We start from the raw sequence: 26916 nt of genomic DNA on the forward strand, positions 1-26916 counted from the left end.
ATTTGGTGCAAGAGAAAAGGCAAAACACCAGAATACTCAATGAGCCAAAGCACAAAATGCGGCATGGATGGGTGAATGCAGGCTGACTCCTCCTCAAGAATATTTCTAAGCCTGACTGAAGCATTCAGTGCTGGGGCTAATGTACAATAGTATGCATTTTATACCATGGTGACCCTTTTGTTTTTCTGCTAGGTGAAGATGAGGATGAATTTGAGAATTTCATGCTGCCACTTACAGTCTCTTTTGAAACAGTGTTACAAATATTCAACAATAACTTTAAACAAGAAGATGTAAAGGTGGGTTTGTTTCCAAACATGAGGAAAGACAAGTTTGTTCGTTCTAGGATATCTAGATCCAGAAAGGGGTTTTGCATATCTCTGTGTGTTCTGTGCCTCCTCAGACCTGCCTCCCTGGTTGCATCTGTCTTTGAGTTGTACTTTTCATATAGGCACTTTTCTAGTTTCTTGTACAAATAGACTTTGAAGTCAGTGAGTAGTTTCGGACAGTCAGTTCATGATTAGATGGCACAGATTTGTCTCTTGTGGCAGTTACTATCATTAATAGAACCTTTCTCCTGGGTACACCACTTTAAACATCTACCCTGCACTGTATTTTTCAACATACTCATATTTATATGAAGGAATGCACAAACATATACATGCTAAAACACTACATCTCTGAATATTTTTTTAAGCAAGAATATATATAAATCAAGACCTTATTAAATGGCTAGGCATATATGTATAAATAGGAGCTGGTCTTGAAGTATTGCATTCTTAAACTGAACAAAGTGATTAGGATAACTGATAGCTAAATAAGGTTTTTATGTGCCTGTGGGAGCCATATTAGGATTGATTTGACAAGTCAGTTCAGCTGTGGCAACAGTCATACTATCTAAGACAACATTATGTTTTATTAGTAAAATCCTTAAGTGTAGCAAGCTGTTTGTGGCAAAACAGCCCCATATTTTAAGGTGGGGGACGGGGAGTACAAGCTCTGTTAAATAGAGATAGTATTTCCTGAACTTATAATGCATCAGGGCTATATTAAATAGATTGAAACTGATTATTATTTTTAAATACTAATAAATGCACTCCAGAGAATTTAGGCACCTTTGTTCATGATGGTTGAGTCATATTTTATTGTTATTTGGAATATGTTGGAAATATCAACCACCTTTTGCATGGCTCCCCTTCTCTTCACCAAAAAAATTAGCAGTAAGAAGCCAAATAGAAAAATGATAGCCTTTGGTGATTATTTTTGTGTAATATTTATACCAAAAAATAATCAGCCAAATACTATACCTTTTAATTTAAAATAGTTTTTGAAATGAATGTTTATTAGAATGCCATAGTCATAGAATTTTAAACCAAACAGGATCTTACAAATTGTGTTTATGTGTGTTTATAGTCTTGCTGAAATTCAACCAGTTTCCACTCAGGTTAGCTGTATTTTTTAGATGTCTTCCAAATATTTTTAATGACCAACAAAATCTTTGCAGCTTTATCAAAAAGAAGTGAGGTTGAAAAACATCATCTTTATAAAAATTACATCCCTCTCATCTGAAGATTTCATTATATTCCAAGCCCATTTTGATGTAATGCCATCTAGTTTGATAGAAACCATCTTCTAAGAGTCATTTTAAATGGAGTTCCAGAGATATATTCCTAAACCAGCAAGTTCTTAATGACCCTGGAAAGTGACTGCTTGATTACACTTTAACGGTATTTGCAAATAAAATCACAAGTAATTAAGGAGGAATCTCCAGGCTTTTGAGCAAGTTTGATGCATGATAACTGCCTGATTCAGCTTCATCTAGAGTAATGCTGTGTAGGCAACAGCTACTGAGATCAATAGCAACGTAATGATAGTGGCAGAATTAAGTGAGTAACCTGAGAACTGTGCCTCAGAATGCATGCAGCTGCCACGAACCAAGGCCACACAGTGCACTCCGTGCTTCCGTCCTAAATGTTCATCAAAAGACGCCCTGCAGGAAAATGGAGTTAGATGCTCTTTATTGCTGATCGTGTCTCTTGCCACATTTATCAGGGAAATTGGATTAGCAGTTGGCAGCTGCAGGTAGACAAGATTCTGCAGTGATTAAATATGCAGCTTGGCTGCATTTGTTGTGACAGACCTTTAGTAAATTCTACTGTAAGCACCATCTGTCTAATTTGTATAAAGAAAACTTGGTGCTTTAAGCTACCGATAAAGAACTAAATCTGTTGCTTTATCATAAACAAAACTTTTTCACTAAATGCTTTTAAATGTAATTTATTAGGTTAAGGCTATTTTTCTATCATGATGAATAAATAATACATGCAGAAGTGCTTTCACGTACTTCATTTTGCAAGTACTAAAGATAAAAACAGTTCTGTTTTGTTCTTCAATAAAGTATTTAGTATTCCAATCCACAGGAGGTAATGCTTTTAAAATATCTCTATGAAAATGCCGCAGGACTGCCAAATTCATTTAATTTGAAACCCTTATCGAGATTTTCTGACTCCCCATTTACAGATATTTTTCAAATGCAGATTTCAGGATGAACTTAAACATTAAGGACCTACGTTGCCAAATTGAAATATAGTTGTGAGGGGAAGAAATGAAGCAAAACTCTTAAATTTATAGCTTTGTTTTCTTACTTAGTCCTAGTAAAATTGAAGAGAACATTGAATTTTTGTCTTGGGTTTTTCTTTTCAAAGAAAGGGAAAAAAGAAAGAAAATACTGTGACAAATCCTGGCTGTGGGGTAATATTTCAATATATATGTTTTTCCTGCTGTAATTGTATTCATAGTATAATTCAAAAGTCTAGCACTCCCCTGACTCATGCATCATTTTTAATTTGACCATGACGTCATTGGTTTTGAAGGAAAATGAATGAAAACTTCTCAGAAGGAAAGGAGCAGTTAAATAGGAACCTGCTATCTTTAGTCCCTTCGTAAAAACTCCACAATGTTAAATTATTTAAAATCCTTGATTTTCAGCATGCACACATTAAAAGTTTTTGCACTAAGTGCCAAATGTTGCAAACAGCACTTTAACAGAATGATTTTGCTTTGATCCCTGTAGCAGTTCCTGAATAATTTATCACAGGTTATTGCCTTAATTCTGGAGAGGGATAGAGCAATAAAGGCAGATGAAAACACTCCAGTTGAAACACCTTGGGGCCTGCTCATTCCTCTGACACGGCTCTTTTGTTGGAACTATTTAGAGGTTATTAAGATGTGTCTCTAGAATTAAGAGTATGCTGTAAGGATGAAGACAGCCATCTTAATTCTAAAGACAAAGCACAATGACCCTTCACCTTCTTTTTCTTTGTTGTTATTATATAGTAGAATTATGAGGATAATATTATAGCTGCCCCCAATAGTGCCACTACAGTAAAGGGTCTGTCAGACTTTCCATTAGAAACCCTGTTTGGGGGGTCAGGGTGGAAGGAGCTGTGTTTCAGCTGTTTCCCAGCGAATCTGTCTCACGCTTGGCACAAAGACAACTGTTCACCATGCAGCAGACTGAAGCACTCAGCACTTTTCTCCTTGAACTATCCAAAAAAGAATCTATAGGACTAGATCCCCAGACCTACCCCACTCCCCAAAACAGACTCACTAAAAATATAGGGAGGGAGCTCTTACTTTTCCCATCAATTTAGTATAGGAGAAAGGCAACGTTTAAAATAAACCTCTTTGGTACTATTTTAAATGAGATGGTTAACTGTGGTTCTTCCTCCCCTAAATTTCAATCAGATCACCTCTTACTCTCAGATTATTTAGTAGCCTGGTTGAGCTCCTACTTAATAGTTTTCCTGCCTCATACCAGAGCTGGGTATGTTTTGGCTATGGAGAAAATATTCTCGGAGTATTGTTTGTGTATCTTTATGGAATATTACTGTCCTCTCTACGGTTTTAAGATAAAAGGTATTGTTTGAGCATAAGAAATGTTTCTTATTCACATTAACACTGCATTTTCCTGCTCAGTTGAATTTATTTAAAACATACATTTGGTAATATGCTTCCTCTGCTCTGTAGTAACATTTCTAAAATTAAACATTGGTATAATTTCATAGCCACATTTTATTTCTATTAACTTGGCATCTTTTAAGGAAGGAAAAAAATACGATAAAATAAAATTAACCTTTTTTTTTGTATAATGAAGATAGTCTGAAATATTTTAAGAGCCCTTTGTACTAGGCTCAAAGAAAGTAAAACTCATGGTTTCTATGACTGATTTAGATGTGGGTAGCTTTAGGTGTATGTTGAAGTTTAAGATTATTTGAAGAGCAGCCTGTAACCTGTAAGTATACATAATAAAAATAAAACAAAAAGGCCACTTTAATAGAATAATATCAAAGTCAAGTAGTCAGAATAGAATTGTTCAGAGAAGCCTTCTTAGAAAATGTATTTTGTTCTGGAGGCTGTGAGAACTTGGAGAGCTGAGAAAGAGGAACAGTTTACAGGAGGTGAAAAAGGCTACATAAAAGGCAAAATGTTTTCTTTAAAAATATAGGTCACAAGGAGGCCAGCCGATATGAGGACTGGTGAGATTACGAGAGAGAAAGGAGTTAGTCGTTTAAAGAAGCAAAAACAGAAAGCAGATTTTTCAGATTCAGAAATTCAGATAATCATTTTATGGTGTTAGACAGTATAGAAACTGAATATTCTTATGAACAACATACAGTTATATTGAGTTACCTTTTAGGTAGGAAGGGGAAGGGGAGGATGAGAAATTCCAGATATTTCAGACAGTTAAACTGTTATTTGCCTCTCTGAAATGTTACTCAGTCATTAAAATGAAGGCCAGAATTCACTGCCTCCTTAGTGATAATTTTAAACTCCTTACTAAAGAGGTTTTCACTTATTACCAAAGTGTGAGGAAAGAGAAAATTTGGTAGAAAGAAAAGTTCAGAGACCATTTTCTGGCAAAATATTTCCACTGAAACAGTAACTTCAGAAATCACAGCAGCATATCTCAGTTTTCTCACCCTTTTGTTTTGCAGTTATGTTTATTTGTGTTCTTTGTTCTGACATTCTAGCATGTGTTCATGGGTTTTCTTTTTCTCTTCCCAAGCATCATCTTAAGGACAGCTTAATTAAGAGTCCAGAGTAGAAGTCAGAGCTCTTTTATTCGAGTCAAGTTGTTGTTTTTTCCCTCTAAAACTAACTAAAACTAAACACTTAAGGAACACTTATTATGTATCAGGCTGTTGCTAGGCATTTTTACATAAGTTTATTAAATTTATTTCTCACAATGCCTCTGTGAAAGAGGCATTATTATTATTAGCCCCTTTTATAGATGAGAAAACTGAGTCTGATACAGTGCCTTGCCTTAAGTCTTAGTGTTAAATAAAGCTGGGTTTCAAATTCAGTTCTTATGACATTGAATATAGGCTCTTCCTTACATCATTTCCTTGCTGGGAGAATGTGACTGCCATTCCGAGTATATCATGCTACCAGTAGGTCATTTAGCCAGTTTCATTTTGTCCTAAGTTATTAAGTATATTTATTAAGAATATTTAAATGCCAGTGCATTTCCAGGATAGACTCTAAATTGTGCAGTGGGACTGATCTCACCCAAACCAATGTTGTTAAGATTTGCTGTTATTAAATAATGTCTAGACCCTGTACATACCTATTTTGTGAAATTATCAATCTGCTTTTTTTTTTTTTCTAACTTGGCATTATTTAGGAACAGTATATTAAAAACTTAAATGTTTAGCTAAGCTACTGGGATTATGACTTAGCTCAATTTGTAAGAAGCAAAATGGAGTTGGTCAGCAGATTTGATGGTGTGTTTAAAGAGTCTATGATGTTCTGTAGAAAGGGATCTGAGCGAGACATTTTAGCTAATGAATCAAAATCAGATATGTGGTCATTATTGCCTGATTATTACTCCATCTGCTCTGCACTAACGTGAAAATCAATTACTGTGTCTCTTTCCCACTGACAGCGTATGTTGATCGGGCTGGCAAGAGATCTTCGAGGGATTGCCTTTGCACTGAACACAAAGACCAGCTACACCATGCTGTTTGACTGGATGTATCCTTATTACACTGTGACAATACCAGCTCTGTGCACAGAGGGATGCCAGGCCCCTCACTTTCGTTTAATAGTATGGCACAGTAGGGAAGAGGAAACAAAGCTAAATGAACTAATGTGTAATCAGCTAAAAATTACAGCACAGTGGCAGTAGTGCAGATAACTGAGCATAGCATTTAGAGACCCAGCTTAGAAAGGTCACTTTTTTGGTGTCATTAAATATTGACAATTTAAAAATCACTTCCCCCAAATGGTTGTTTATGTTAGGGTTGCAGGGATAATCTGGCGAACATATTTACTTGGGATCAGTGAATCCTACCATTTGGCATTTTCAAGGAGATTTGAATGTCTACTCCATCTCAATTAGCAGGGCTCAGAAGGTCACTTTATCTCTTTGAGGCTTAACTCATCATGGTACAGTTTTTCATCATCATGAAAATATTAATGGACACGAAAAGGGGGAAATAAGTGTCAGGATTTGTCATTTGGTACAAAATTTGAATTTACCTTTGCCAAGGCTTAATACAGACAGGGGAAAAAAGTCCCGCACAGAAATGCTTCATCGTTTAAGAGTAAAAACAGCATGGACTTTGTTGTCAGACAGATGAGGCTTGAAATCCCAGCTCTTCATTTACTGTGTAAACTTTGGCAAGTCATTTTACTTCTCTGAGTCTCATTTTTTTCATCTAAAAAAGGAGACAATGCAGTAGCATAGTTTATTGTGACCATTAAAATAGGATAATACATTTTGTATAATGTCTGGCACATATTCAATAGTCATAAATGGTTATTATTAATACTGTTTTAATAGTATTATACAAATCATCTTTGATCCTAACAGGAAGTGACAATTTATGTGTCATATAAGTGTAATATAATGGTTTTATGCCTTTTAATACATGAAACCATCAGAGCATATAAGAAAAATTCTATAGTCGTAAAGCTAATTTACTTTTTAAGTTACAGTGTTTCTCAATTGCTTTGTTCAAACCCTTCTTATCCAAACTTCCCTCATAAATTAAATTACAAAAAAACTTCTTAAAGGCAATTTTCAACTACTGTGCCACAGTTGTGGCCAAAAACATAAGTAACAGGTCATCTAAGCATGCTTTAGGGAGAACTCTACACTTTATAAAAAATTTTAAACATTAATTTGAATACTGACAATTTTAGTGACTGTTAAACACACTTCATCAGATTTATGTACCCTAAGAAGGATTAGAGATAAGATTTTTCTGTGTCATTGAGGAATCATGCACATGCTGTATTTATATCAACATGTAATGTACATGTTCAGAGATTGTAAATTTTAACATGGAAAGTCTTATAATTCTTTCAGCTATGAAGGATAAACTGGAATTAAATATGACCTTTTTATTTTTCTAAACATAAATAGCAATTCCCAAAGTCAAAAATTTCATTTATTTGAAAAAATCATAAAAATCTAGTTTGGGCACTTTGAAATTGAAGATGATCTTGGAACCAAGCTATAACTCTAGGCTGTCTAGCGACTAACATTTCATGTTTTCCTCTTCAATTTTAACACAGAGTCAAGGTCACAAACTTTCCCCTCAGTGCCAAAGAATAAAAATATCTGCCATAGTTGTTACTGCCCCAAATTTCTAGAAGACATTATAATTTAAGTTTTTAATTGTCTGTTTTCTATTTTCTTATTTAGCTCCTTCTTTTTGGCACCCATCTGAAATGAAACTTTTGTCCACTAGGTGGCGGAAGATAGCAAACAGAAAATCTTGGGACTTAATGTTTTATTTTGAACTAGAAACCATTGTCTCCTCCATTTGACCATAGATGTTGAAGTTTATTAAGGTCAGGGGCAGAGGACAAAGTGTTGGTTGTGCAGGAAGCTGTGTTAGATTGCCAAATAGGGTGGTTTGGTACTGGCCTTACTTATAATAATTGAGTTTCAGTAGCAAATCAGCTTCCTTGGGAAAAGGCCAAAGGCTTTTCATAATTGTATTGACAACAAAATGAATATGATAAATGGTGTTCATTCAGCTGACACAAGATTTATAGTTTTCCTTTGGGCAAGGGATGAAGAGCAAATATTTATAATAATAGTTAAATTTGTTTAAAAGTTACATTATTTGATAATTCAAAAAGCTTTATTAAAATATTTTGAAATACTTTAAGCAGTTTCAGGTGATAAAGTACAGGTTCTTTTCAAAGTATTCGAGTAATGCAAAAATAAATAAGTGTATGATAAAAAAAAGCGTGGATATGAAAGTCATTCATTCTTCCTGAAATATTGATATGTCAAACCTTCAGTGATGATTCCCACATTACTGCTGGGGAAAGTATATTTGTCTTTTATCCATATAAATATGTGTTCTTTAATTTGTTATACAATCTTTAGCATGCAGAAGAAACATCCTATAAGAGCACATGTCATCTTAAAGTCAAAATGCATTTTATTTATGGTGATTATTTGATAAAATGCTATTTTAGTGGTTAGCTATTTAATTCAAAAACATTTCTGTAAACACTGACTGCATTAACTGCTACACCAACGAAATTGCTTATCACTCTGTCCTTCCAAAACTAAATTGCCTGAAATGACACAGCAACCATCTTGATAAATTGTTTCCATGACTGGAGAATTGAAGGAGGACATCAATATACTTCTTTGCCTCTGTTGTGGTAACACAGCAAAGAAAAAACACTTTATCTTGCAGTGTATTTAACCACCTTGTTTAAACTTTTCCCTGATCATACTTACACTGAAGTATCAAAAATCCAGAGGGAAGTTGGGGGGAGCAGGGAAGGATTGTGTATGACATGATTTCTTCACACTTTGTCTTCCCCCCCCCGCCCAAAGTGCAACATACCCAAATTTATAGGATGCTGGGCTCATGCAGTGCTTAGAGGAAAATTTATACTTGTAAACACCTTTATTAAAAATAAGAAAAATCTCAAATAAGAAATGTAAACTTCTACTTTAAGAAAATAGAAAAAGAAGAAAGCAAATATAAGTAGAAAGTAACAAAGATTACAACAGGGAATTAAAAAACAATAGAGAAAATCAACAAAACCAAAAGTTGATTCTTTAAAAAGATGAGCAGAATTTGCAAATCTTTATCTAGACTAAGCAAGAAAAAAAGAAGACCAAGAAATAAAGCAGGGGCATTATTGTATTGTCATTATGGTTTTTTGTGATGGTAAAATTTAGTTTCATTCTCTTTCTAATTTGCATTTTTGTTCTACCAGTGGGTTTTGTTCTTTCTTGTGTATTAAAGGTAGTGATTATCTTTTTTTTGGATTCCAGATGCAGGACTTCCTTGAGGATTTCTTGAAGGGCTGGTCATGTGGTGGCTAACTCCCAGTTTTTGTTTGTCTGGAAAATACACTATTTTCCCCTCATTTCTGAAGAACAGCCTTGCTAGATCCATATAGTATTCTTGGCTGGCAGTTTTTGTCATGTAGTATTTTGAATATGTCATCCCATTTTCTTTGGTCCTGTAGAGTTTCTTTTGAAAAGTCTGCTTTTAGTCTGATAGGGGCTCCCTTATAGGTGACTTGATGCTTTTCTCTTGCTTCTTTTAAGATTCTTTCTTTGTCTTTGAACTTTGCCAGTTGGCGTATAATGTGTCTTGGAGATGATCTTTTTGGGTTGAATCTGTTTGGGCATCTTTGAGCTTCCCAGATGTGAAGGTCCATGTCTCTCCCTATACCTGGGAAATTTTCTGTTATTATTTCGGTGCATATATTTTCCATGCAATTTCCTTTCTCCTCCCCTTCTGGAATACCCATGATTCAAATGTTTGTATGCTTAAGGTTATCTGCCAGCTCTCTTCAATTTTCTTCATTTGTAAATTTTTTTTTTTTCCTTTTTTTTGTCTGCCTGGGTTATTTAGAAAAGACTGTCTTCAAGGTCAGAAATTCTTTCATCTGCTTGTTCTAGCCTGCTGTTTAAGCTCTTGGTTGTGTTTTTTATTTTGTTGAGTGAATCCTTCAGTTCTATGAGTTCTGCTACATTCTTTTTAAAGGTATTAATCTCTTTTTAAATTTCCTCCTCCATATCCTGGATTTTTTTTCTTATTTCATTATGTTGTCTAACTGAGTTTTCTCATATCTCAGTGAGTTTCCTTAAGATTGTTGGTTGGAATTCCTTTTCAGTCATTTCAACGGTTTTCTGCTTTATTGGGTCTGGTATTTGAGAATTACTGTATCCTTTTGGTGATGTCATATTTTCTTGGGTTTTCATATTTCTACTATCTCTACGTTGATGCCTGGTCATCTGGTAGAGCAGTTTCTTCTATTATTCTGGAGTAGGCTTTGAGGAAAGAGATGTCCTCTTCTTTTTCTGGTCTCCTCTGGTGACTCTCCTTGTGTCAGTGCAGTTGAGTGTCTGGCAGGCCACCTGCATGGTGACTATGGCTACTGCTGTGGCATCCGCCACTTTTGCGGCGGCTGTGGCAGTGGCTGTGGTGGGCCACCCATGTGGAAGTGGTGTTTTCAGTGTGCTCCTTGCCTGCTTCCCAGCAGGGGATGCTGCACTTGGCTCCTGCCTAGGACCCCAGGCACACTCTCTTGCCTGCTTTTGGACAGAGCTGGCTGCCCTTGGCTCCTGCCGAGGACCCCAGGCATGCTTTCTTGCCTGCTTCCAGGCAGAGGGGGCTGCCCTTGGCACGCTTAGTCTTTTGTCATAATCTGAGTTTTGAGTCCACTGTTTTTCACTCAGGCTGTCAGTACTGTTTATTAATGTACATAACACATTATACAGAGAAAAGGCAAGACAATCAAATATGTAGAAGAGCACAAACTTTGGAACAGTACTTCAATCCAGTCCTAGCATCACCGTTTAAAAACCTGGAGGTTACTTAATGTTTCAGAATCCCAGTTTTCTCTTCCGTAAAGTAGGGTTAATGATACCTATCTCACAGGTATGTTATTAGAAGTTTTGTGATTCTGTGATTATGTAAAAGTGTCTATACACTGTTTGGCACAAAGTCAATGCTCCATTACTGTTGTTAGTTCCTTTTCCTAATATGGAATGAAACAAAGGAATCTCACTTTCTTATTCAGCAGATTGGGCTAAGGATTATGCTAGGTTTCATGAGGGTTATAGATTGCTCAGACACAAATCCTACCCCAAATAGAGTCAATTAGATAGCCATATAAATGGCTATAATAAAATATAGCAAGTGGTGAGTGCCATAATAAAGATACAGATAAAAGAGTGATTGCATTTAGCTGGGAAATCAGGAAGGGCTCTGTTAAGATGAAGATATTGCCCTGTGTCTTACCAAATAAGTAGAACTGGACCATGTGGAAATAGGAAGAAGGACAGGTTTTCCATTGGCCTAAGCATCAGGTTTAGGAAAGGAGTAGTGGAGAAGATGTTTTGTTGTAGATAGATACCACTTATTTTATGGTCGGGAATGTAGGTTGTCTGGGACTCTCAAATATTGGGCTTAAGAATGCAGACCCTTTTTCCATAGATAGTATAAAGAAATTGATGGTTTTGATTAAGTAACAAAATCAGAATTGTATTTCAAGAAGAAAGTAATTGGCAATATCATGTTGGATAAGCAAAAATAAGAAAGGAAGTAAACTTGAAAAATCACTGTTTGTTCAGCCAGGCACAAGGAATACAAGAATGAGTAAAACAGATTGCTCTTTAGAAGCTCATAATCTGCAGGATTACAAATAACTAATAAACAATGAAATATCAGTGTGTTATAACAAAGATGCATGCAAAGGGCCATATGAACATATATGAGGAAGAGATTGGTGTATTGGGCTAAGTATGTCAAGAAGAAAGCAAAATAATATATGGGACATGTTACAAGTAAGAGCAAATCACTTGTAGCCAAGAAAGTACGTATAGCTTTGGAGAGCAATTTATAAAATTGCCATTGTATACTAAACATAGAAAAAATGTGGGTATCCTTCTTTTTAAGTGGGACTAATTTTCAGAAAAAGTGGTTTTTTTGGCCTGTAAATTCTTTAACAGGCTGAATAAAAGGTACCCAACATATCTTCCTGTCCTTCAGAAGGCTATTGAACGGTGGTATGGAGAGCCAGCATGTACAACTCCCATCTTAAAACTTATGGCAGAACTGATGCAAAATAGGTAAGCAGTGTCATACAGAGTGGAAAAACTACCATTGGTCAGACTTTCCTGCCTGGTGTGTCTATATTTAAGGCTTAGCAAGAGTTCAAGAACCAAAACTTAAGATGATCAGTGAAAACAATAGAATTAGAGACTTAAAGCTGAGAGCTTTGGAGAGAAAGAGGTATGGTTAACTTTGGTGTATATGGGTATTATTACATATGGAAAAAAATTAAAAGACTACAGCCACCATTATTTAAAATATTCAAAGTCACAAAATGGAGGGAGGGCAGCTATTTTAACTATTTCACTGCTTAACTGTAATTCTATAAAATTTTAAAGCAGGAAAGAAGTTTAGAGGTCTTTGAGTTGAAATGCTTCTTTTTATGGATAAGGAAGCTGAGTCCCAAAGCAATTCTTGGGCACAGAGTTGTTTGCCTCAGGGGCTCTGGGGATTGACTTCTAAGTTATGCTTCTTCCTTTATGCCAACATGAATGTATTTGGATGATTTATGCACTCACAATTGTCATTGAAATAGCAACTACAACACTTCACAGAAATTGCCTGGTTGACCTTATAATTTGCATAGAGCAGTAGAGATTGAAATACTCTGCATATAAATATTAACGAAGATGTATCTGAAAGAGATAAACTGTAATAAGCTAATTGTGTTTATCTCTTTAAAGTGTGTCATTTTGAATATGGGTTAGCACCAATTACCTGTCACTTAACCATCCAGTTTTAGCAATTTCTCTTTGTAAACTATGTGTTGGAAGGGAGATACCAAACAGGGAAGGAGTATGGGATGCAGCTCTGATTTTATCTCTGGTGCTGAGTTTTTTACAACAATAATTTAAAACTTTTACTATAAAATGAGGTGGAAAAGACCTGGCAAATAAAGAAATGTGAGTAGTATTCTTTTGAAAGCTGTATTAAAAGAAGGATAGCTTTGTATTTTATATTAGAACTTTAGTTTGTTTTAAATTTATATTCCAATTTTTAACCAGATAATTGATATTATATATTACTGATATAACATTTAATACTAAAGAAGAAAAAAATCATTGCATTATATAAAGTATTTTATGTCTGCCATAGGAAGATAATTCATATGTAGCACAATTATCCTAAGAACTACCTAGTAAAAATCTGTTATCTCAGAAAATATGTTATCTTATCTGTATTTCTCTAGAATCTAATGGGAATTTTATATATATATATATGTATGTATTTATTTTCTTTAATTAGGAACTTTATGCCAGCAATTAAATGTTCATAATATAAGGATACTTCAAAAAGTTTGTGGAAAAATGGAATTAAAAGATAATACAAGTCTTTCTGTGAATTGTTTGAAGTACCCTTGTAATATTTCTAATAAGTTATAATTGTATAAAGTCCTGTAAACAGGACTTTACCAATGTCTTTGCCTTTAGGTATTTTTTTTTTTTTTTGCTAATCCTTTTATAAAATATGCCATTATTTCTTGAAAGCACAACAATAAGGCATATTAGGGCCAACTAAAGCTAAGGTCATATTAAAAAAGCAAATATTACGTCAAGATAACATGTCAGTCTTTGACCTGGTTCGTACTGTTTCGCCACCTGTTAGGAACCAGGGAAATAGAATTGTTCTCCGTGAACTTCTAGAATTTGTTTTTCTTTAATTAAGCTATATGCAGTGGAAACTATAATCTGTAAGGTCATTTAATGTGTCTGAAATATGCTTGAAATATCACATGACTCGTTATGCATAAGTGCAGTATTAAAGGTACCTGGATTCCCTATATATTACATTAGAATTTGTTTTTTAAATGTGTATTAGGCACTATAGGAGATCTCAAATGTAAATATATATCTATCCAAGTATTCTATTTAATTTACACATACATACCTGGGTTTTTTTTTTTTATTATTATTATCAAGCAACCACTTTGCATGAAAGGAAAAGGGGCAAAAGATCTGTGAAATAGGATGTCAGGATATTGTTTTAATAGATAAAAAATGAACTCTTTGAATCAGCGAATAAATGAAAATAACTCTTCTTTATTTTTCTACTATATAATGAGAAAATTAGCATACATTTTTTATCAACAGTTGTTGAATGGCACTTTAAGGGGTAATTGTACTGCTGCTCCTTCTAATAAATGAAAATGCTGGACATTTTAAACCTGTATTTGGTTTCTTTATCTGCACACGTTCTAATTTTTTGCTATATTTCTCAGATCCCAGCGTTTGAATTTTGATGTATCATCTCCTAATGGAATTCTTCTCTTCAGAGAAGCTAGTAAAATGATTTGCACTTATGGTGAGAACCCTTTTCTATATTTGCCTCTGCAATATAACTTTATCTCTTTGGAGGAAAGAAAGATGTTGGTTATTTTGTTCTTTTGAACCTTCATATCTGTATGAATTTGTGAAGCGGGTAATAGAAGTGCAAAAAGCCAGGTAAACTATCATATTGGCATCAGAAGTAAGCAGTATGCCTTTCACCACAAATCATGCCTGACCAACTTGATGAATTTCTTTTGGATAAAATTGCAGTGTCAGTTGGTAAAGGGAAATACACTAGATAGAATTTTGAAAAGTTATAGCACATTCAAAATTGTTCAAAGTCACATCAGGGAGTTTGCTATCTTGGGTCGAGGAATGTTTAAACCAATATGTCACCGAATTTGGGGGAAATGTCCTTGTAAAGAGCAGTAAATATTTTATTTCAGGGAACTTATTGTACCCCTAGAAGCAGAATTCTGCAGTAAAGATGGTCCTATCCAATTACAGTCCAAAAATTTTTAAATTTGGTTAGTAGTTTGGACCTTAACTACCATAAACCCTAATACTTGCCAATTCTGACAACTTTATTAATGAAATTCTGTGCTCTCTGAAACTTTTATATAGACAGGGAATGGGGATAAATAGGATGGATAAGACTCTTCTATAAACTAATTTAGTACACACTTACTGAATGTCAACTATGAGCTGAGCTCTGTGCAATGCACTTCTGCACAAGAGATGTTTCCCTGTGTCCTCTCTTTGTCATCTTCTTTTTTGCCTTACTTTTCCAAATCAGCAGCCAACTCTAATTATATTTGGCCTCAAAAATTGCCTGTGATTCTCATATTTCTTTTTGAGTACCTAGAAACAGATTTTACAAAATTTTGTAAAGCCTCTTTATTTTTGACTCTGTGTGTCTGTGTACATGAGTGTGTAGGAAAAACCATTAAATGTGTATTACTTTTTAAAAAGTAAAAGTCTGTTTTTTAAAAAATCAGAAAAACATGTATTTTAAATTGTTTTTACTTCAGTTCAGAACACATTCTGGGGCTCTGATCTGTATACATTTTAGGCCTCCATTAAAAATGTTTAGTTTTAATTGCACATGTGATTTATAGAGCTTGAGACAGTAAGTGTATGGAAACTACAGAAAGTACCTATTTAAGACAGTAAACTCGCACACTCTTATTTTCGTCTGTACCAGTAACTGCATTGCCACAACTTTTGCATCTGTTTGAAAACAGACACATTAAAATCATTTAAACTAGAAACACTTTGCCTCCTAAAGGTAAAAATGTACCCCTTTTAAAATATTCTATATATGGTTTCCTTACTTTCATAGTATATCTAATTCCTTTCAATGTTTTATCATACTAAGATACATATATGGGCCTTTTTACAAAAACAGCATGGTATTTTTTAAAAACCACAGTTTTTGGAAATTAAAAGGTCTGAGTACTAATCCTAGTACCAATTCTTGTCAACTCCATGACCTTCAGCTGAGACATTATACCTCTTTGTGCCCAGTTTTCTCATATATAAAATTAGGCATAATAAATACCCTACTGACCTACCTACCTAGTTAGGATCAGGGGGGTTAATTGAGCTACTCTGGATGAAGGGCCCTGCACGGGGGGTAACACAGAAGAGGTACTCATTGACTGTGTCTATCCTTGATCTAAAGTCTTTCTCTTATACTCACCAAGTCAATTTTCTTTGGACAGGGGTTCACTGACCCATGTAGATTTTTCATTCAGGGATATCCTGCTTGGACCACACTGTCTTGCTTCCTTCTGACTGTAGCCAGTGCTGAGTTTCTATTTCCTCACTTTTTTAAAGGAAATAAACAGTGCATGTATAAAAATTCCTTAGTAATCAGTAGAGCCTTTACTATACAAATATTAGATTCCTGTTACCAGTCACAATTGTATGTTTCCTGCTCCTTTCTCTGGGTTGTTTCTTGCATTAAGTGTATTTTTTTTCTTTTGGGGCTTATTCAGTATTGCAAGTTTGATAACAGCAATGACCTCTTCCTCTTCCAGTATCATTGGCTCTCTAGAATTGAGTATATGTCCAGCAAGTGACACCTAAAGGGAATCACATAGAACACAATGGCAAATCTGTGGGTTTCAAATGCTATCCATTCCCCCTATCGGGGGGATGCACTGCAGCAAGAGTTAAGAAAGATAACTATCTGAGGATTACATTGGAAGAAGAGTCAGAGGAGACAGAAGGGAAGGGAGAGGAAAAGTGAGGTGGAAGTAGAACGAGAAAAAACCTTGAAAGCATTTTTGAGAAGAAAAGCCAGTAAGGAATTTTCTTACCCTGAAGAAAGACTAGGAGGTTAGAGTAATGCTCTGCTCCTCAATTTAAACTAATAATAATGGTAGCATTAATTTTTTAAATCAGCTATATGGTCCTATGTTAGACCATTTATCATATATTACCCTGTTGAATCCTCAAGGCAGGTATAGTTACATGTCACTCACTGGTTATGCTACCTTGGTTATGTTGCTTAGCTGCTCTTGCTTTAGTTTCTTATTAAACTGGGAAAACAATACCTACTTCATAAGATGGTTTGCAGTGTGGATTCAGTTAGATGGTATATGGAAAGCCCTTAGACTAGATAGCTACTATGGTTATTGCTATGAAGAAATTAAAGTTCATAGAGTTTAAGAAATTTGCCAGGTATTAACGCTGGCGAGTAGTTGAATTGGAATTTCATTCAAAATCGGTATGACTTCAGACAGTAGTCATATTCCTTACTGCCTCTTGAGTTGCCACAGGAAAATTGTATCTTGGATGTTTATGATGAAGCACTGCTTTTTAAAGTATTTTAAAAATTTCTATGCCCAAACTTAAAGGAAATCAAAGGTTCGATGATTTCTACCCATAAACTTAAGTGAAACCAAAGGTTCAATGGAAAAATGTTCTTCAACTGTCAACAGTGACTTTGATGCATATTTTACTTAGAGTAATAGAAAAATGTCTCTCTACCTCCACTGGTTCCCATGCTGACACCCATCAGCCAAGCTGATTTGTCTGTCTTTACCGTGTGTGACTGTTTTATTACCTATGCTTTTGCCTCTGGAGATTCTAATATGCTCATTGGAGGAAGATTATGTGGTTGCTATCTAGGAGTCTGGAAGATGAGAGAAAGAGTGACTGGAAGGACACAGAAGAGCCAGCATTATTTATTTCTTTGGTAAGCCAAGGTGAAGGAAGGAGAAGCCCGTAGAGGAAAGAGGCCAGAATATTCTCTGATCCCTTCTGTCCCCATCTTCAGTGGGCTTCTTCTCTGCTCACCTCTCATGAGCAGTATTTAGGAAGTCAATGATTAGGGCAGTGCAGAGGGAGAAGGACTGATTTCCAAATGCACCTGATTTGTTGTATAGTTTATAGAATACCTCCACCTTGCTACTATATGAGACCAGCAGAAAAATAATACTTTTGATATGCTGTTTTATTTATCTACATTCTGTCATGATATACTTTGATGTAAGTTTTTAATTTTGCTTCAGCTCTCAGCTGCTGTTGCTGTTACAGCTCAGGGTCAGCAATGAGGTTAGCCACAGTAGCACAAAACAATTTCCTGTTTGTACAACCCAGGTAACATTTGGATGAGGATTAAATTTTACCACATTTTCTACTAGCCCAAGCCCTTTATTTCTAATGAGTCTTAAATTGCTTCAACAACTTGTATTTCACAACTTAATGCTGTGATCCGTGCAGACTAAGCAACTTAATAAAAGAAATTTCTTTCTTAAATTTTTGGTTAAAATGTTGCATGCAGTGTAATAAATGTTATTACTTTGGAAACCTACATTTCAGTTTTAAGAACTGGGTGTTTTTTATGCTCAATTTCCATTTGTCTATAATCTTTTCTTCCCTTTGCCTCTGGGTACTGGTATCTTTAGTGACATCTGTTGGTTGAAGAGTGCACAGAAGTGAGAAATAGTGATTATCTTCATAAGACTAGCCAAAATAAAACTGCTTTTATCCCTTCTTTAGGTACTTGATTTAAGAAAGTTCAATGTATGGAAATCTGAACTTTAAAAATGGATAAAACAAGCTATGATTATTCACCGTACATAAGAATTTACATCAGGGTTCTTTTAAGCAGTATACGCTCCAGGTGCATTTAAGGTATAACATACACAAATTGAATTTGTAAAGTGCAGTACAAGCCACTGGTACTCATTGTGTCCTAGATGACAGACCAGTAGTTTTCCCACTGGGTTTTGCAGAGCCCTGGAGGTCTGTGAAAGTGCCACAGAGGCCCTCCAGATGAGGAAGGGAGGAGGGGTCCCTCCTCACTTTAACCAAAACCACCCAGCTATATCGTTACACTAGATTTGTTTGTAAAGGTGTTACCTGTTAAGAAATTTTTTTTAAAGAACTTGAACATTGCTGGCATGTACTATTAGATGTGTTGTAAGATTGGAGGATTATGATTGTATATTTACATATTTACAAGAAGATAGCTGAAGAATTGATTTGTCTTGAAATAACTAGAGACTTAATAAGATATCACCAAGAAATAACAGTTCTTAAAAGCAGATTATCCAAGAACCATGGATATGGCACTTAAGTCTTATCAGCAGCTTGGTTGGGGACATACAACAAAATAGCAAAGAGTAAAGCTTACAAAAATCTTGTAGAGGCAGTGGAATGATCAATACCTTGAGGGTCCCAAAGCCAGGATCAGGTGGCTTACAAAAGCAAGGCCTTAACGAATACATTCCACATTGAATTCGGGAAGCTGCTGGTCTTGGAGAACCCCCTTTCATCATCACATGTCTTGGACTTGATCTCTGTACACATAGGCAAAAAAAAAAAAAAAAAAAAAAAATTGCTGAATAAGTGAGGTGATAGCTGAAGTGCTTAGATTTCAATGGCTTCCTTCATCCATGCAGCCAACATTTATTGAGCATTTACTATGTGTTTGATGCTATAAGAGTTACAAGGGAAAAGAAGATAAATAAAACATACCAAAAAAAATCATTCTTAAGTTCCCTTAAGAACTTGAGTTCACACAAGTAAACAAAGAATTATGATGCATTGTGCTCCATGTTATGTTCAAGAAGTATCCAGAGTGCTATGGGAGCCCAGAAGAGATTTCTAACTGAAACTGGGATGTCAAAGAAGGCAGGATTTCTTGAAAGATTAAGAACAGGACCCAGAAGTTTGAGAAGGGCATTTAAAACAGAGAATAGTTTTAACAAAGCACATAAATATAAAATGGCATGGTCTATTAGGAAATTGAAGGGATTTCAAAATTGCTGGAGACTACAGCAAATGTTAGGGAGTTTTAGGCAATAAAGATAGAGAGGAGGGGACCAGTTATGAGGTAACTTCTGGGTCATAGTAAGGAATTTCAACTTTATCCTTAAGGAATACTTAAGGAAAATACTGAATGGTTTTAAACAAAGTAGTATGATCATACTTGTGTTTTTGAAAAACCACTTTGATTAGCGGTATGGTAGGTGAATTTTCTGATGCAAAGCTAAAAGAGAAAGGGACAGAATTAGTCATTTAAATTAACATACAGTGTTAGGAATAATTTATGTTTCCTCTCCCTTCCCTATGTTAACATGATTACCTCCTTCATGATAATATGATTTTATAAAATTTCTATTATCACATAAAGAAAAGTATACCAGTTCTTGGGAATTTATAGAATCACATTTACTCTTTTGTGCCAAATACAACTCCAAGAACATATAAGCGTACTTCAAAAAGTTCATGGAAAAATGGAATTATAAGATAACATAAATCTTTCCATGAACTTCTTGAAGTACTCTCAAACACGAGCCTTGCCATCTTCAAACAATAGTTTTATTTTTCCTTTTATTTGGTCTCAGACAGGAATTACCCCCACTGAATTCTATTATAGGCATACGAGATCATTCAGGAAGTGGTTGTGTCTGAGACTACATAATCCAAAGAAGTAGGTTCTGTTGGCAGCTACCAGCTAACAGTTGTGCATTTAGTTAAAATTGCTTTCAACTAATAAGGAAAAAATGTAATGATTACAAAATAAGCTATGTTAGTTTTAAATACCAGGAATTAGTTCATTTTTTTCTATTTTCTTTTAGTTATTTGGTATGGCTCCATGGAAAAGTGAGAACCATAAAAGTGTCCATACCCTTTGTAAATCCATGTTTCTGTTTTTCTTCTAAAGATATAATCCAAAGATACAGGACAGCTAACTACATAAATATCTTTGATATAACATCATTCATAATTGTGAAAAATTGGAAAACAAGCAAAATACTTTCTATAGCAAAATGCTTTAGAAGATGTATCAGTTCAATGGAATGATTTGCAACCATTAAAAATAATGTTTTAAATGTTTTCACTTATTTCTGGGAGCTAAAAATAAATAAACAAACAAATGAAGGGTGGGGGGCAGGAAGAAGACACAGCAATCACAACAATTCCTTGAACTTGTTAAGACATGTGAACAGATATGAGGTAGTGCAGGGGGAAGGGAAAGAGGAATGGGTAAAGAGACATGAAAATCAACTACAATGTATATTGAGAAGTTAAAATTTTTAAAAAGTAAAAATAAATGTTTTAAGATTACCTAGCTTATGGAAAATACTTATACATAATACCATGTAAAAGTAGAATTCAAATTTTGTCCATGCTGTCAATGTAAAACTGCTATATACATCATGACAATTGAAAGAAAATGCAGAAAAATTCAAATTGTTTTATATATTGGGGTTGTGAATTAATGTTTTTTTAAAATATTTTGATCTCCACTAATGTGCTAATAAGCTAATCTGTGCAAAATCTTCTATTCATAAAAGGGAATGAATGAAACATACTTAAATTCGTAATTAAATTACTGGACAAAATTACTCTGAAAGCTCAGAAACCAAATTAAATCTATGCTGAAATTTCATCTTCTCTGTCAGTATTGTTTACCGACTATAAAGCTAGGGAAGGTATGTCACTCCAGCAACATGTAACCACCATAAGCATGCAGCCAAGCATCCATTTGTCTGCCAGATGTTTTTCTGTCATGTTTTTCTTTTTTTAAATTAATTAATTAATTTAAAAAAAAATTTTTTTTTAATTATTTTTATTTTTTTTTTTTAATTTTATTTTCTCAATAGACATTCTGGCTGATTATTGTTGCCCATCACCAAAACCTCCCTCCCTCCTCCCTCCCCCCACCCCCCCACCAATGTCCCCTCTGTTTACTTGTCATATCAACTTCAAGTAATTGTGGTTGTTATATCTTCTTCCCCCCTCCCGGTTTTTTCTTCTGTGTGTGTGTATGTGGGTAAATTTATATATTAATTTTTAGCTCCCACCAATAAGTGAGAACATGTGGTATTTCTCTTTCTGTGCCTGACTTGTTTCACTTAATATAATTCTCTCAAGGTCCATCCATGTTGTTGCAAATGGCAGTATTTTATTCGTTTTTATAGCTGAGTAATATTCCATTGTGTAGATGTACCACATTTTCCGTATCCACTCATCTGATGATGGACATTTGGGCTGGTTCCAACTCTTGGCTATTGTAAAGAGTGCTGCGATGAACATTGGGGAACAGGTATACCTTCGACTTGATGATTTCCATTCCTCTGGGTATATTCCCAACAGTGGGATAGCTGGGTCGTATGGTAGATCTATCTGCAATTGTTTGAGGAACCTCCATACCATTTTCCATAGAGGCTGCACCATTTTGCAGTCCCACCAACAATGTATGAGAGTTCCTTTTTCTCCACAACCTCGCCAGCATTTATCGTTCAGAGTCTTTTGGATTTTAGCCATCCTAACTGGGGTTAGATGGTATCTCAGTGTGGTTTTGATTTGCATTTCCCGGATGCTGAGTGATGTTGAGCATTTTTTCATATGTCTGTTGGCCATTTGTATATCTTCCTTAGAGAAATGCCTACTTAGCTCTTTTGCCCATTTTTTAATTGGGTTGCTTGTTTTTTTCTTGTAAAGTTGTTTGAGTTCCTTATATATTCTGGATATTAATCCTTTGTCAGATGTGTATTTTGCAAATATTTTCTCCCAATCTGTTGGTTGACTTTTAACTCTGTTAATTGTTTCTTTTGCTGTGCAGAAGCTTTTTACTTTGATATAATCCCATTTGTTTATTTTTCCTTTGGTTGCCCGTGCTTTTGGGGTCGTATTCATGAAGTCTGTGTCTAGTCCTATTCCCTGAAGTGTTTCTCCTATGTTTTCTTTAATAAGTTTTATTGTTTCAGGGTGTATATTTAAATCCTTAATCCATTTTGAGTTGATTTTAGTATATGGTGAGAGGTATGGGTCTATTTTCATTCTCCTGCATATGGATATCGAGTTATCCCAGGACGATTTGCTGAATAGGCAGTCCCTTCGCCAGTGAATAGGCTTGGTGCCTTTGTCAAAGATCAGATGGCAGTAAGTGTGTGGGTTGATTTCTAGATTCTCTATTCTATTCCATTGATCAGTGTGTCTGTTTTTATGCCAGTACCATACTGTTTTGGTTATTATAGCTTTGTAGTATAGCTTAAAGTCACGTAGTGTTATGCCTCCAGCTTTATTTTTTTTGCTGAGCATTGCTTTGGCTATGCGTGGTCTTTTATTGTTCCATATAAATGTCTGGATAGTTTTTTCCATTTCCGAGAAAAATGTCTTTGGAATTTTGATGGGGATTGCATTGAATTTGTATATCACTTTGGGTAGTATGGACATTTTCACTATGTTGATTCTTCCAATCCAAGAGCATGGGATATCTTTCCATCTTCTTGAATCCTCTCTAATTTCTCTCAGCAGTGGTTTGTAGTTCTCATTATAGAGATTTTTCACCTCCTTGGTTAACTCAATTCCTAAGTATTTTATTTTTTTGGTGGCTATTGTAAATGGGCAGGCTTTCTTGATTTCTCATTCTACATGTTCACTATTGGAGAAATGAAATGCTACTGATTTTTGTGTGTTGATTGTGTATCCTGCTGCTGTGCTGAAATCGTTTATCAATTCCAAGAGTTTTTTTGTAGAGGTTTTAGGCTGTTCGATATATAGGATCATGTCATCTGCAAACAGGGACAGTTTGACTTCATCTTTTCCAATCTGGATGCCCTTGATTTCCTTCTCTTCTCTGATTGCTCTGGCTAATACTTCCAACACTATGTTGAATAGGAGTGGTGAGAGTGGGCATCCTTGTCTAGTTCCTGTTCTTAAAGGAAAAGCTTTCAGCTTTTCCCCATTCTGGATGATATTGGCAGTGCGTTTGTCATATATGGCTTTAATTATGTTGAGATACTTTCCATCTATACCTAACTTATACAGGGTCTTTGTCATGAGTGAATGTTGAATTTTATCAAATGCTTTTTCAGCATCTATAGAGATGATCATATGGTCCTTGTGTTTGAGTTTATTAATATGGTGTATCACATTTATTGATTTGCGTATGTTGAACCAACCTTGCATCCCTGGGATGAATCCCACTTGATCGTGGTGAATAATTTTATGTATGTGTTGCTGTATTCTGTTTGCTAGTATTTTAGTGTGAGGATTTTTGCATCTATATTCATCAAGGATATCGGCCTGTAGTTTTCTTTTTTGGTTATATCTTTACCTGGTTTTGGTATCAGGATGATGTTTGCTTCATAGAATGAGCTTGGGAGATTTGCGTCTGTTTCAGTCTTTTGGAATAGTTTGTAAAGAATCGGTGTCAATTCCTCTTTGAATGTTTGGTAAAATTCTGCTGTGAATCCATCTGGTCCTGGGCTTTTCTTTGTTGGGAGCCTTCTGATAACAGCTTCAATCTCCTTTATTGTTATTGGTCTGTTGAAATTTTCTACGTCTTCATGGTTCAGTTTTGGGAGCTTGTGTGTGTCCAGAAATTTATCCATTTCCTCCAGATTTTCAAATTTGTTGGCATATAGTTGTTTATAGTAGTCTCGAATGATTCGTTGTATTTCAGATGAATCAGTTGTAATATTGCCTTTCTCATTTCTAATTTTTGTTATTTGGGTCTTCTCTCTTCTTTTTTTTTGTTAGCCATGCTAATGGTTTGTCAATTTTATTTATCTTTTCAAAAAACCAACTTTTTGATTCATTGATCTTTTGTATTGTTTTTTGGGTTTCAATTTCATTGAGTTCTGCTCTGATCTTAATGATTTCTTTCTGTCTGCTAACTTTAGGTTTGGATTGTTCTTGTTTTTCTAGTTCTTTAAGGTGAAGTGTTAGGTTGTTCACTTGCCATCTTTCCATTCTTCTGAGGTGAGCATTTAATGCAATAAATTTCCCCCTTAGTACTGCTTTTGCAGTATCCCACAGGTTTTGGTATGATGTATCATTATTTTCATTAGTTTCAATAAATTTTTTGATTTCCTGTTTGATTTCTTCTTGGACCCATATGTCATTAAGTAGAATGCTGTTTAATTTCCATGTGTTTGTATAATTTCCAGAGTTTCGTTTGTTATTTCTAGTTTTAATCCATTGTGGTCTGAGAAAATACATGGGATAATTCCAATTTTTTTGAATTTATTGAGACTTGATTTGTGACCTAATATGTGATCTATCCTGGAGAATGATCTATGTGCTGATGAGAAGAATGAATATTCTGAGGTTGTTGGATGGAATTTTCTATAGATATCTGCCAATTCCAATTGGTCTAGAGTATTGTTTAGATCTTGTGTTTCTCTACTGATTCTTTGCCTAGATGATCTGTCTAATATTGACAGTGGGGTGTTCAGGTCCCCTGCTATTATATAATTAGTGTCTATTACCTTCTTTAGGTCTACTAGAGTTTATTTTATAAATCTGGCTGCTCCAACATTGGGTGCATACATATTTATGATTGTTATGTCTTCTTGATGGATCAGTCCTTTTATCATTAAGTAGTGTCCCTCATTGTCTCTTTTTATGGTTTTTAGTTTAAAGTCTATTTTGTCAGATATAAGAATAGCTACTCCAGCTCGTTTTTCTTTTCTGTTTGCATGGTAAATCTTTTTCCATCCTTTCACTCTTAGTCTGTGTGAATCTTTATGGGTGAGGTGGGTCTCTTGTAGGCAGCATATAGTTGGGTCCTCCTTTTTGATCCAGTCAGCCAGTCTGTTCCTTTTGATTGGGGAATTTAAGCCTTTTACATTAAGAGTTGTTATTGAAAGGTGTTGATTTATTCCTAGCATTTTATTGGTTGTTTGGTTGTCTTAGGTGTCTTTTGTTCCTTGCTTTCTGATTTACTGTTTGGTTTCTGTGTTCGTTGGTTCCTTAGGTTGTAGATAGTGTTTTTGTTAGCTTGTTTTCTCTTCATGAATGCCATTTTTATTATACTAGTGGGTTTTGATTTTTCTTGGCTTTTTATGGCAGTGGTAGCTATTTTTCAGGAACCAAACCCAGTACTCCCTTGAGGATTTCTTGTAAGGGTGGTCGTGTGGTAGTGAACTCCTGCAGTTTTTGTTTGTCTGAGAAATATACTATTTGCCCTTCATTTCGGAACGATAGCCTTGGGGTAGAGTATTCTTGGCTGGCAATCTTTGTCTTTTAGTATTTTGAATATATCATCCCATTCCTTTCTAGCTTTTAGGGTTTGTGATGAAAAGTCTGATGTTAGCCTGATTGGGGCTCCCTTCTAGGTGATTTGACGTTTCTCTCTTGCAGCTTTTAAGATTCTCTCTTTGTCTTTGAGTTTTGCCAATTTGACTATAACATGTCTTGGAGAGGGCCTTTTTGGGTTGAATACGTTTGGAGATCGTTGAGCTTCCTGGATCTGAAGATCTGTGATTTTTCCTATACCTGGGAAGTTTTCTGCCACTATTTTGTTGAATATGTTTTCAATGCAATCTCCTTTTTCCTCCCCTTCTGGAATACCCATGACTCAGATATTGGAGCGCTTAAGGTTGTCTGATGTCTCTCTCAGATTTTCTTCAATATCTTTTATTCTGTTTTCTTTCTGTCTGCTTGTGTTATTTCAAACAGCCCGTTTTCAAGTTCAGAGGTTGTCTCTTCAACTTTGACAAGCCTGCTGGTTAAACTCTCCGTTGTGTTTTTTATTTCACTGAATAACTTCTTCAGTTCAGCAAGTTTTGCTACATTTTTTTTCAGGACATTGATTTCCTTGTACATTTCCTCTTTCAGGTCCTGTATACTTTTCCTCATTTCATCATGATGTCTAGCTGAGTTTTCTTGTATCTCATTCAGTGTCCTTAGAATTATCACTCGAAATTCCTTGTCAGTCATTTCAAGGGCTTCTTGTTGTATAGGATCTAGAGTTTGAGATTTATTAACTTTTGGTGGTGTACTTTCTTGATTTTTTGTACTTCTGGTATGTATCTTTTTTTTGATTTTCATTCATTGTGGCAGGGGGTTTCACAGTCGACCACTTTGAGACTATTGACTAACTAAGATGTTGCTGTGGTTGCCAATTTGGTATGGCTACCTCCGTGACTTCTCAGTTGGCCTCTAAGTGCCTTGTGTGTATGGTTGCCTCGGGTCTTGGGCCACTTGGGAGCCACCTCTCTTGTCAGCTTGGACTCTGCTGGACTGCTGGATCACGGGGCAGTACCGCAGGGTGTGTGATCTCT

The 26916-nt window shown here is 35.2% G+C and overlaps 1 protein-coding gene across 1 annotated transcript in view; it reads left to right on the forward strand.

Annotated features, from left to right (window-relative positions):
- The window catches only part of RANBP17 (RAN binding protein 17), a 358620-nt gene that overhangs the window by 257782 nt on the left and 73922 nt on the right, over positions 1 to 26916 (forward strand). Inside the window, exons 19-22 of the mRNA XM_063086918.1 lie at positions 193 to 296; positions 5945 to 6033; positions 12020 to 12127; positions 14329 to 14411. Coding sequence (XP_062942988.1) covers positions 193 to 296; positions 5945 to 6033; positions 12020 to 12127; positions 14329 to 14411 — 384 coding nt within the window. The remainder of the gene's footprint in view (positions 1 to 192; positions 297 to 5944; positions 6034 to 12019; positions 12128 to 14328; positions 14412 to 26916) is intronic.

Source organism: Cynocephalus volans, chromosome 2 (assembly GCF_027409185.1).
Source record: "Cynocephalus volans isolate mCynVol1 chromosome 2, mCynVol1.pri, whole genome shotgun sequence".
Taxonomy (NCBI): Eukaryota; Metazoa; Chordata; class Mammalia; order Dermoptera; family Cynocephalidae; genus Cynocephalus; species Cynocephalus volans.